The sequence below is a fragment of the Rutidosis leptorrhynchoides genome, chromosome 5 (genome assembly GCF_046630445.1).
Source record: "Rutidosis leptorrhynchoides isolate AG116_Rl617_1_P2 chromosome 5, CSIRO_AGI_Rlap_v1, whole genome shotgun sequence".
NCBI classification, from domain to species: Eukaryota; Viridiplantae; Streptophyta; class Magnoliopsida; order Asterales; family Asteraceae; genus Rutidosis; species Rutidosis leptorrhynchoides.
Genome location: NC_092337.1, coordinates 18,937,810 through 18,951,450, shown reverse-complemented (window position 1 = coordinate 18,951,450; position 13,641 = coordinate 18,937,810). Strand labels below are relative to the sequence as shown.

At 33.8% G+C, this 13,641-nt stretch overlaps 1 protein-coding gene and 1 pseudogene across 1 annotated transcript; one reads left to right on the top strand and one right to left on the bottom strand.

Moving 5' to 3' along the window:
- Window positions 1-521: 521 nt before the first annotated feature.
- On the top strand, window positions 522-1,954 carry LOC139848424 (eukaryotic peptide chain release factor subunit 1-3-like; annotated as a pseudogene).
- A 1,998-nt stretch (window positions 1,955-3,952) lies between these two features.
- Window positions 3,953-12,909, bottom strand: LOC139847405 (uncharacterized). The gene is made up of 6 exons (XM_071837076.1): window positions 12,679-12,909; window positions 5,902-5,983; window positions 5,607-5,813; window positions 5,370-5,468; window positions 5,051-5,293; window positions 3,953-4,570 (listed from the first exon to the last, which is right to left on the bottom strand). Exons 2-6 carry the CDS (start codon window positions 5,965-5,967, stop codon window positions 4,226-4,228), a joined length of 960 nt encoding a protein of 319 aa, XP_071693177.1. The 5' UTR covers window positions 5,968-5,983; window positions 12,679-12,909; the 3' UTR covers window positions 3,953-4,225.
- Between the last annotated feature and the right edge of the window lie 732 nt (window positions 12,910-13,641).

The following is a 13,641-nucleotide window of genomic DNA, read 5'->3' as shown; positions in this document are numbered from 1 at the left end:
TTGTATTATATTAATAGTAATAGCAACTATAAGTACAAAATTGACCTAGTTTAGTACGGTATTACTTTTTATATTATATTAACGTTAATAGCAATTAGGTAGACACTGGTCAAAAACGGAAGTTTTTTGGCTTTAAAATATGTGTATAATATATTTATGTATTTAAAAGTCAACGTCGTCTCTACTTGATCATGTCTCACACTTTAAGGTCCTGACCGTCTCGACATCGTTTCAACCAGGGGCGGAGCTTAGAGTAACCCAAAGGGGGCCCACCTGAATTTAACGGATGAAAAAATTTTACACTACAATTTTTTATTTTTATTTTTATTAAAAAAATAAGGTTTTTATTAGTGTTTACCCCGCTGAAAATGAAAAATTAATTAACTTTTTGCATCCGCCCCATCTGTCTTTGAGTTCAAGTTCCGCGACCCTTTTCAACCACGGTTCTAATATAGCCAATAGTAAATACTTTGTGACTTCTTTTGCGGTTTTGCCCTTTAGCAGATAATCACTCATTTACAATGTCGAATGGTAAAGAAACTGAGAAGAACATCGAGATATGGAAGATGAAGAAGCTTATCAAAGCATTGGAAGCTGCAAGAGGCAACGGTACCAGTATGATCTCTCTCATCATGCCCCCACGTGATCAAATATCTCGAGTCACAAAGATGCTCGGTCACGAATTCTGAACCGCATCAAACATTAAGAGCAGAGTGAACCGCCAGTCTGTTTTAGGTGCCATAACATCTGCTCAACAGAGACTAAAACTTTACAACAAGGTTCCTCCAAATGGGCTCGTACTCTACACCGGAACTATACTAACTGATGATGGTAAGGAGAAAAAGGTCACATTCGACTTTGAACCGCTTAAACCCATTAACGCCTCCCTGTATCTTTGTGACAACAAGTTTCATACTGAAGCTGTAAGTCAACTGTTGGAATCTGATGATAAGTTTGGTTTCATAGTCATGAATGGTAACGGGACGCTTTTTGGAACACTGAGTGGTAACAATAGGGAGGTGTTACACAAATTCGATGTTGATTTACCAACAAACACAGGCGTGGAGGGCAATCCTCTCTTAGATTTGCGCGTCTTCGAATGGAGAAATGTCACAATTACTTGAGGAAGACTGCTGAGCTCGCGAGAGAGTTTTACATTAATCCGGCTACTAGTCAACCGAATGTTTCTGGACTTATTCTTGCTGGTTGTGGTGATTTTAAAACCGAGCTTGGTCAGTTTGACACGTTTGATCCTCGTCTTAAAGTTAAAATCTTGAAAGTTGTAGATGTGGCTTACGGTGGTGCGAGTGGCTTCAACCAGGCTATTAACCTGTCTTCCGAAATTCTGGCTAATGTGAGGTTTATACAAGAAAAACGTTTGATCGGGAAATATCTTGAATATATTAATCGGGATACCGGGAAATATGTATTTGGTGTTGAAGATACTTTGAAAGCTTTAGAGATGGGTGCGGTTGAAGTTCTTATCGTGTGGGAAAATCTTGATATCAACCGTTTTGTGCTAAAAAATAGCTCCACGGGTGAAATAATCATAAAGCACTTGAACAAGGACCAGGAAGGTGATCAGAGTAACTTTAGAGATGTGGCCACGAATGCTGAGCTGGAAGTTGAGGAGAAGTTGTGTTTGGTTAAATGGTTTGGTAACGAGTATAAAAAGTTTGGGTGTACACTTGAATTGGTGAGTAACAATTCGCAAGAGGGTTCACAGTTTTGTAGGGGTTTCGGTGGAATTGGTGGCATACTTCGATACCAGCTTGATATTCGGTTGTTTGATGAGCTTTCGGATGATGAGGAAATTAATGAGTCATTTGATGAGATTTTGGATGATGGGAAGATTCATGAGTCTGACCAGCTGGCGGTGCAGAGGGGTGGGGCCCAGAGCCAGCACCAAGGCACTCTACAAGAATCGGATCCAGCTTCAAGGAGTTCTAATTAAAAAGGTTAGTGACAACAGAATTAATTTCTTCATAGAATCATAGTGTTATTATTTTAATTTAATTTAATTTAATTTCTTTTTGTATTTTATATATAATGTTATGGTGTATCAGGTGGAATAAACAAGGATGATAGATCATGCCTTATCTCCCCCAACTAGAAGCGGTTGAGCGAGCATTTTGTGAAGCGTTTCAGTAAACACTTGATTATGGATCTGTGCTTTGAGCTTTAGCTTATGAGTTTTTTTTAAGTAATTGAATTTTGTTGAAGAAAATGTGGAAAACATTTGGTTCTGTTTGTTTGATGGGTTATACTTAAAAATTTATATTGTTTTGTGTTTGATATACTATCCCTTTTTAATAAAGTGTTAAGGGTCCTTGTTTAATCTAGTTTTTTAGTGGTTGACTTTGCTAACCACTGGATTTGACTTTTCGTTGTTAACATATATCATTCTCAAACAACAAAAAGATTTACACTTTGCAATAAATTGTGATATTGAACAGTAGAGTTGAAGTCAGTTAAGTGTTGTGTATTCACATTTTTATCCAATATGTCCAAAATTGCCAGTTCCTTGCAAATATTAGTAGAACAATTAATGATTAGTTTTCAATATATACTTGTTTATCACCAATGCTAATTATGTATACATCAAATCATTATCAAGTATCATACAATATGTAAAAATGTAACTATCACAAAATAACCCAATGGTGGGGGGCTAAGACGTATCGGGTTCAAATCTTGGGGTGCCCAAGAAGATTTGGAAACGGGTCATCAGGTTATGCTACGTACATCAGAGTGTAATGATACTGACCCTCTCTACCTAACAGGTAAAACCCCACAAAAAAGACTACGTAAATGTGTATTTCTTTTTGTACAAACTATGAATGTGTTTGTATAAAATATTTTAGAGGAAGCGGCGTTGATATTGATTATACATGGTGAGTTTATTGAACGAGAAGAATTTACTTACAGGTATGTCTGCCAGTTGAGACTCATACTCTTAAATTTGTGTCAATTAGGACAATTGGGTGTTGAGAAAAATTAAGCCTAGCAATAAACCAAAACTTAAAAAAAAAAATCCAACGGGTTTTCCTCCATCTTATTGGGTCATATACAAAATATAAAGAAATAAGTCAAGTGAGTATCAATTCCTAAAGCTCAATAAAATATGTATGTCTAATGGGTCTTGTGAATGAGTCAAGCATAAAGATCATAACAAGGTTTCATCCGTCAAACGTAATCATAAATGTAAAAATCAAATGTAAAAGTTTAAACGTAAAACATAAATATAAGCATAAAACATAATCATAAATGTAAAAGCATATGACCCGTTTGGACCCATTTGACCTATGACCCGTTTCGACCCCACCCAACCTGACCCATTTTAATCCGTTTAAAAATCTGACCCATTTGACCTATGACCCATTTCAACGCAAAATCGTTTTGACCCGTTATCCAAGCAGACCCTACCTGACCCGTTTGCCAAGTATATTTACGGGGGGTGTGTTGATGTTCCATTAACAAAAAAACGGCGTGGAAGAAGCAATTGAAGCTGGAAAAAGAAAAAGCAATATACCTGTTGACCTGATATATAATCTTCACTAATTAGTGCAAAAATGACTACTATGCTTCCCATGACTCAACATCGCCCCAAGAATGTACGGATGCTATTTTTGTGCAAGCTAAAATGGGTCGGGTCGGGTCAGGTCAGGTCGACCCACAAACACTTCATCCTTTCTTCACCTCTATAAAATACTACTAATACATTTCAAAAGCATATTAGCAAACTGCATTGCTACAATAAATAAATGATAAAGAAGATTTGATGTGTCCAAATGCACTATGTGTCACTTTAAACCTGTTTCCATTTTTACCGGTTTTTTTGTACCCATTTAATCAAAGATCAAATCCAACTGTTTGTAGGTGCCTATAGTCTTGCATAATGAAAGCGAACAGGCAGTATCTTGGAGTCAAAGTTTTAGTCAAGAAACAGAGAAGCAGTGTATTGCAGTGTTACAGCGTGGCAACTTAATGAGCGAATGTAACCAATATATCATTAATTTCGTAATCCAGTTGTTATGTCTCTATAATACTATAACTTGATCCATTCGTACCAATGGGACAAACGTTATTTGTTTCATCACGCTCGAATCATGATTCAATAAAAGATGCAAACTTTCTTGCATCATTCAAAACATTAATACATATATATGCAGGAAACCGAACTTTCGTGCTCCATTACCATAAACATTTGTGAAACAAGAATCAATTAGGCCCCCTCAATCTTTCGAGCCTCAGCCAATATTTCTTCTTCGTTAACTCCGTTTACATATTTTGTATCCGTTGCTCTTTCTGCTTCGGGATTATGGTTAGGGTTAGGATTAGGCTCGGGGATGTTTTGTCCTCCATAAAGAGCAATCCTCTTTGCATCATCTTCTTTCATCGTCTCTGCATATTTTTTGATCTCGAAACCTTCTTCTCCTTTTCCACCAAATGCAGACTCGAGTTCATCCATGCAAAACAAGTTTTCCATTATGGTTTTAGTATTAGGATCATCAGAGTATACAAATTTCACTTTGTTTGCAGTCTTGGGCTCTAGGAACCGCTTCACCACCTACAACAAAACCATTTTTAGATGAAGGATATAGTTGACTTTTCAGGTCAAACATGCCAATTTGGTGTTTTCTAACTACTGTCTTGACAGTTTAACTCCTTTCTAACAGCCTAACTTCTAATTACATTGAGGTTAGTACATTTTAGATCTTTGGGTACAGTTTCCTTTTTCGTTTCTTCAAGAAGAAACAGAATTTGACTTTTTGAAGTCAAACTGCAAATATCTAAACTTACAAAGTGTTGCTATTCTCAAAATAATGTATTTAAGAAAAGTTTGATAAACTAAATTAAACATTTCGAGACACTCAAACATTTAAAGAAACTGAAAAACTGTTATAGGTTACAGAAATTCCATATCTACTTTGAATTTCCAACGTACCAGTTTTGACTTCAGAAGTCAAAGTTTACCCTCTGTATTTCTTATATTTGGGTCTAATTATGACTAATGAGGTGTAAGAGATGATATAGCTTGTGTGCATACCTTATAAAACGGTTCAAAGAACTTAGGTGGGTTGTAAAGAATGGCTAAACCGAGCCTCTCAGGATATTGTTCTTGTAAAATAAAAGCAGTTTCCTTTGTCGACTTTATCGATATATTAGACAACTTGAATTCATGAAAATCAATCAACCATATCATTTGTTCTTGATCCGCACGCAAATTTAATATAGCATTTTCCATGCAATACACCAAGTACTTTACTTGTCCTTTTATCGATGTTGAGTTCTGTACTTTTAAACAATTTTCAGTTTAAACACTATAAAAAAAGACCTTTTAGCTATCATATTTGCTAAATATAAACCTGGAATCTAGGTCTCATAACAAGAACAACCCTCCCATTTTTGTCCTTATAACTCGACCTGTAGATTTTTCCAGTTTCAGCCTCGGCAGCAATATGTTCCTGAATCCAACAAACATAAACAAAAGTAATGAATCTAACATTAGCAATCTCTGATCAAGTTATTGTTTTTTTTTTTTTAACAATTTGAAACATTTTATAGAAAAAGAATGAAACTTTATCTGTTTGGTTAAAGCTTACCCATTGAATCTGTTCAGGGTTATAGTGAATTCTCCATACCAAAGATGCTTCGAGCATTTTTATAGCCTTTTTAACGTTCCAATTTCGTGCTCTTAAATATCTTGCTAGTGATGCATCAGAACAATAGCGAGAAAACTCGTCAGGAGTGTGCGATTTCATCTTCTCAATTGATTTGAGGTTTTTAATCGTCTCGCGCACCTCATTGATCTGAAATAAACGTTACTCAGTGTCAACTTTTGATTATGCTAAACTTGAGCAGTTATTGTATTATGCAAACTTAATGCATTATGCAAACCATTTTCTGCTGATCATCTGAGGTCAATGGGCCATTGGAGTTTGATTTCTTCAACTGTTGATTCATAACTCAATAACAGGTCCTGCAAATTTAGTACAGACTAGTATGAAGAAAACCAAAACATTAATAAAATAATTCATGATTCATCATTTGTATAAAAATTTAACATCCCTTGCAAAATAGGCAAATTATTCACAAGCTTGGGACGCCAATTTTATCATTTTTATATAAAATTACTTATGTTATAATTCAGTAGGCTTATAACTACCTTTAGTGGTTTGATTCTTGATGTTATAATTCAGTAGGCTTATAACTACCTTTAGTGGTTTGATTCTTGATGTTATAATTCAGTAGGCTTATAACTACCTTTAGTGATTTGATTCTTGATTTAGAATACTAATAATGAAGTGTAAGAACAAAGATGATAATGGAGAGAAAGAAAGAAACACTTTGTAAGTGTGAGAAATGGTGCAAGTTTAATGCTTGCATTCATGGCTATTTATAGCAAAAATATCACAAGTTTAGGTAATACAATAATATTACTTTTGTGTATCAATAATTGACTATCCATTTATATATATATATTTATATATTATAACACTCCCCCTTGGATAGCAATTTTGTTTGTTGAAGATCAACTGTAAGTTACTGCCTCGTTAAAAACCTTGCTAAAGAAAACCCAGTGGGAAAAAACTTTAGCTAAGGGAAAAAGAGTGCAGCATGGAGTTGACTCCCCCTCAAGTAGACATCGCTTCAGCTGTTACATCTTTTGAACATGTCTCATGCCAATGTTATGAACGTGTGTTCTGAAAATAGCAGTTGGAAGTGCTTTCGTGAAAAGATCAGCAGAGTTTTTGCTAGATTGCACATATCTCATTTCAATCTGGTTGTCCTTAATGAGATTTTGAGTGTATGAGAAGAATCTAGGTGGTATGTGTTTTGTTCGGTCACTTTTGATATACCCTTCTTTCATCTGTGCTATGCAAGCTGCATTATCTTCATAGATAGTTGTTGGACTTTTATCGCGTTCTAGTCCACAAGAATCAGTAATGAGTTGTGTCATTGATCTCAACCAAAAACATTCTCGAGTAGCTTCATGTAATGCAATCACTTCGGCATGATTTGACGATGTAGCAACAAGTGTTTGTTTTTGAGAACGCCATGATATTGCAGTACCTCCATTTAGGAATACATATCCAGTTTGAGATTTAGCTTTATGTGGATCAGATAAATAACCTGCATCTGCATAACCAACCAAATCTTGTTTTGATTCGTTAGAATAAAATAATCCTAAATCAGTAGTTCCTCGAAGGTATCGAAATATGTGTTTGATCCCATTCCAGTGTCTTTTGGTAGGAGCAGAGCTGAACCTTGCCAACAAATTAACTGCAAAAGAAATGTCAGGTCTTGTACAATTTGTAAGATACATAAGAGCTCCAATTGCACTAAGATATGGTACTTCTGGTCCAAGAATGTCTTCTTGATCTTCACATGGACGAAATGGATCAGCTTCAACATTGAGTGATCTAACAACCATAGGAGTACTTAATGGTTTTGCCTTGTCCATATTGAAACGTTTCAAAATCTTTTCAGTATATGTTGTTTGATGTACAAGTAAACCATTAGGCATATGCTCAATTTGTAAACCAAGGCAATACTTGGTTTTTCCGAGATCTTTCATTTCAAATTCTTTCTTTAGAAGTTGAATGGCTTCATGGATCTCTTTATTTGTACCTATGATGTTAAGATCATCAACATAAACAGCTATGATCACATATCCGGATGTTGTTTTCTTAATGAAAACACAAGGGCAAGTAAGATTATTTGTATACCCTTTGCTTATCAAGTAATCACTTAATCGGTTATACCACATACGTCCCGATTGTTTTAACCCATATAAAGATCTTTGTAATTTAATCGAATACATTTCTTTGGGTTTTGCATTTGATGCTTCTGGTACCTTAAATCCTTCAGGTATCTTCATATATATATCACTATCAAGTGATCCATATAGATAAGCAGTCACAACATCCATGAGATGCATTTCTAAATTTTTAGAAACTGCCAGACTGATTAAGTACCTAAAAGTAATTGCATCCATAACAGGAGAATAAGTTTCTTCATAATCAATTCCCGGTCTTTGAGAAAAACCTTGAGCTACAAGTCTAGCTTTATACCTTGTAACTTCATTTTTCTCATTTCTTTTTCGGACAAAAATCCATCTGTATCCTACAGGTTTCACATCTTTAGGAGTGAGAATGATGGATCCGAAAACTTTTCTTTTATTGAGTGATTCTAATTCAGCTCGTATTGCTTCTTTCCATTGAGCCCAATCATGTCTATTTTGACATTCAACCATAGATGTTGGTTCTGGATCATCATCATTATTCATGATGTCATATGCAACATTAAATGAAAATTTCTCATCAAGATTTTTCATTTCATTTCGGTTCCATAATATTTTTGAATATGCATAATTGATTGCAATTTCTGTATTGACATCATCAATCTCCTCTGCAGTATGAGTACTGATTTGTGGTTCTTCTTGAACACTTTCTTTTACTTCATTATCAGCTGATTTTCTTTTTCGAGGATTTTTATCCTTTGAACCAATTGGTCTTCCACGTTTCTGACGTGGCAAAGATTCATGAGTGACGTTATTGCCAGCTTTTGGAATTTCAATTCGAGCTGGAGTATTTACTGCTGGTATATATGATTTTGTCACCGTTTTTGTATCTGTAAATGCATCAGGCAATTGATTTGCAAGTTCTTGTATATGCATTATCTTTTGAACTTCTGTCTCGCATTCTTTTGTGCGAGGATCAAGATACTTTAATTGAGGTTCACACCATGAAACATCATTTTCTTTATTTTTCATTTCTCCCCCTAATCTAGGGAACAATGTTTCATTAAAATGACAATCAGCAAAACGTGCTGTAAAAACGTCACCTGTCATAGGTTCAATATACCTTAATATTGAAGATGTTTCATATCCAACATATATTCCCAACCTCCTTTGAGGACCCATTTTTGTACGTTGTGGTGTCGCAATTGGAACATACACTGCACAACCAAATGTTCTAAGATGGGAAATATTTGGCTCTTGACCAAAAGCAAGTTGTAGGGGGGAATATTTATGACTTGCACTTGGTCTGATGCGAATCAATGCAGCAGCATGTAAAATTGCATGACCCCATATAGATACAGGGAGTTTTGTTCTCATTATCAATGGTCTAGCGATTAACTGTAAACGTTTAATCAATGACTCGGCTAAACCATTTTGTGTATGCACATGAGCAACAGAATGTTCAACAACAATTCCTATAGACATGCAATAGTCATTAAATGCTTGAGATGTAAATTCACCAGCATTATCAAGTCTCACCCTTTTAATGGTGTAATCAGGAAAATGAGCTCTCAATTTAATAATTTGGGCAAGAAATTTTGCAAATGCCACATTACGGCTTGATAACAGACAAACATGAGACCATCTGCTAGATGCGTCTATTAGAACCATGAAATATCTAAATGGTCCACATGGTGGATGAATTGGTCCACATATATCACCTTGAATTCTTTCAAGAAACATTGGTGATTCTTTCTCAACCTTAAGTGGTGAGGGTCTAGTTATCAATTTTCCAAGAGAGCAAGATGTACATGGAACCATTGTATCATGATGGATTTTTCTATCCTTTAGTGGATGTCCATGAGTACATTCAATAATCCTTTTCATCATTGTTGATCCTGGATGGCCTAATCTGTTATGCCATAAACTGAATACACCAGGATCAATATATTTTTCGTTAACTACCATATGTATTTCTGGTACATTTATATGTGTATAATGTAATCCAGAACTAAGTCTTGGCAGTTTTTCAACCACATGACTCTTGTCAGTGATACTTAAATATTTCTCATTTTCTGTTGTCACTGACTGATAATCATACCCGTTAAGGTATATGTCGGAGAAACTCAATAAATTTCTGCTTGACTTGGGAGAAAATAAGGCATCATTTATTAAAAATTTTGTACCATTTGGTAGTATGAAATTTGCCTTTCCTATCCCTTTTATCAAGTTAGCAGGTCCTGATATTGTATGTATAGTTCCTTCCGTTGGTTTTAGATCAATAAAATATTTCTCGGATTTAAGTATAGTGTGTGTAGTTCCACTGTCTGCTATACAGAGATCTCCACCACTTGATTGATGTTGTATTCCATCAAAATTCATATTGAACTTCATATATAAGAAATAAATAGTGAGTACATTAATATTACACAATATTTTAAACGCAAATAGATAGTACTGAAACATTTAGCAAACATAATGACAAAGACAGACGATATTAAATCGTTTATTTTTCAAAAGACACACAACTTAAACATTCAAGAAATCTTCATATAAATCAGATGGTTTCTCAGTGACTGTTGGATCAATATTATCCACAAAATTTACTTCCTTTTCTTTATCTTTCAGCGAATCCTGATACATCTTAACAAGATGTTTAGATGTTCGGCAAGTATTAGCCCAGTGGCCCATTCTACCACATCTGTAGCAAGATTCTTCAGAATTTTTAGAAGAATTTTCTTCAACATCTTGTTTAGTGGGCTTGTTTTGTGGTTGATATTTATATTTTCGTGGATTATTATTTCTTTGACCACCACGGCAACGACCACGATCACGTCCTCGCCCATTACCATTACCATAAGGATGGTTTCTACCATAGTTATGGCTTTTGGCATGATGATGGTGATGGTTATTATAACCACGACCTTGCCCGCGTCCTTGTCCCTGTTTATAATTATTTGCAGTATTTGCTTCAGGGATTGCAAGTGTACCAGTAGGACGGGATTGCTGATTTTTCATTAATAGCTCATCATTTTGCTCTGCAACTAAGAGATATGAATTAAGTTCAGGATATGTTTTGAACTTTAGCATTCTCAAATTTCTTTGCACTGTGATGTTTGCAGCATTCATTGTGGAGAAAGTTTTCTCCATCATGTCTGCATCACTTATTTCATGTCCACAGAATTTAAGTTGTGAACATGTATTATACAGAGCTGAGCTATATTCATTTACTTTCTTAAAGTCTTGGAACCTTAATGTTCTCCATTGTTCCATAGCAGCTGGAAGTAAAATTTCTCTTTGATTATTGAATCTGCTTTTGAGACCTTCCCATAAAACATGGGGATCTTCTACAGTCACATAATTATTTTGTAAGCATTCATCAATATGTTGATGAATAAAGCAACATGCCGTTGCTTGTTCTTTTTCAGAACAAGTGTTGTTTTCATTTATGGCTTCAAGAATACCCATTGATTTAAGATGCATTTTTACTTTTATAACCCATGGCATGTAGTTGTTTCCAGTTGATTCTAAAGGAGTAAATTTAAGCTTTTCCAGATTCGACATTTTCTATTATCAAAAATTAAAACAAACATCATGATAAATTAGAGTCAATTTATATTCATAAGTATATAAACATTAAACATAAATTTAATATAACATAAATGATAAGTAGGTGACAGTGTCGACCATGTGTAAGCAATCATAAATAAATGTTATATAACAAAAATATAAATATTAGTAAACATAAATGAAAATTTGGCGACAGTGTCGACCATATATTTTTTCAGGTGGTATAACCGACCTATATCATTCTGGTGGTATAACCGACCATATATCATTTTGGTGGTATAACCGACCATATATCATTTTGGTGGTATAACCGACCATATATCATTTTGGTGGCAGAGCCAACCATATTTAGTATTAAGATTATCGTGCTGATAACATGTTATAATTCAGTAGGCTTATAACTACCTTTAGTGGTTTGATTCTTGATGTTATAATTCAGTAGGCTTATAACTACCTTTAGTGGTTTGATTCTTGATGTTATAATTCAGTAGGCTTATAACTACCTTTAGTGATTTGATTCTTGATTTAGAATACTAATAATGAAGTGTAAGAACAAAGATGATAATGGAGAGAAAGAAAGAAACACTTTGTAAGTGTGAGAAATGGTGCAAGTTTAATGCTTGCATTCATGGCTATTTATAGCAAAAATATCACAAGTTTAGGTAATACAATAATATTACTTTTGTGTATCAATAATTGACTATCCATTTATATATATATATTTATATATTATAACAACTTAATATTAATCAAGGGCATTCTATATAAAGAGGTGTGGGGTCCTATGACCCCACTATCATGGAATTTTTTTTTACTATTTAGTCTTTAAATTGTACAGGACACCACTAAATTTAGCTATAGGACCCCATATAATTTCAAAATTTGTGTTTTTTTAGAGGTAAAAAATCATTAAAGTACCATTTAAATATAATTAGCTTAAAAAAATTTTTTAGACCCCCTCATCTTAGAATAGACACTGATATTAATATATTATTTTTACGATTATGCTGATTGAAATTCAACGTGTTTTTATCAAATTCTATTTATAATCATGAATAATATCCATATCTAATCATGAATTGAGTGAAAAGCTCTCATCTTTTTAAATAATGACAGGTACCATTATCTGTAAAAAAAAAAAAAAAAAAAAAAATACAAAATTATGTATAAATAACTGATATTCAAGACTTGTGCTGCTAATAAGATGAAAATTAAATTAATTTCAAAAGTCAATAACCATTTACTCACATTGGGGTTTATCAAATTTCAAAGACCCACTATACTATTAGCAATTAGCAATCGGAATAAATATAAGAGTGAAAAAAAAAAGAATATTTTAAAGATAAAAAAAAAGTGTATACCTTTACTTCTGGGTTGTAAAGAGGATGAACAAGAACTTTGCAAAGATGTAGTAAAATTGCAAAAGATAAAAGTACAATTATTAAAGGGAGATTAGTAAATGATCAGGAAATTATAGAAGTGGTTGCACAGAACTCTATGTGGGATACTAAAATTGAAGACTTATTGGCTGATGATGAAGATGATGGTATCATATGGATTGAATTTCACATATTGAAAACAAGGAAATGAGTTAAAGGTGTTGAATTCGACAAAAACAATAATCCATATAGTCTGGTGAGTTGTCACACATTTTGGGCTCATTGGCTATTAGAGCATGATCTGTATCTATTTTTAGAAGCTGAAATTGACTGACTGTATGGTGTCCACATTGTCCATTTTTTATTTTTTTAATTAAGTTTTAATATTTTATTTAGTTATTTAAAATAATTAAATGAATAATATATATAACAAACAACTTCCATTAATTAAAAAAATTGCATTCCTGAAAGAAAAAAAAAGTATTTTCTATTTTTTTAATATCTTTTTATTATATTTTTTTTAATAACAACATTAAATTAAATTAAAAAACAAATATAAATTACACAATAATTAAATTAAAAACAACTCAAAGAAAAAAGAAAAATAGAAAATTGATAACATAATACTCCGTATTTGTTGTTGCAGCATCATCTCCACCTACCCTCTTTTTACATCATCTCCACCTACCCTCTTTTTCATCTCCACCAAACCAAAAAAAAAAAAAAAAAAAAAAAAACCTTCAGACACTTGTGAAAAAAAAAAAAAGGAAAAAAAAGGGAAATAGCTGTTAACGGCCCATTTTTAAATTTCCCACCTTCAAACGGTCAGATAAGCCACCGTCGAATTTGGGATCTTGGAAATCGACGGTGAGATCGACGTCGTGCCGGTGTCGACCGACCGTCGATCCCAGCGTCATTTGGGGGGACGGCGAAATTGATTGATGG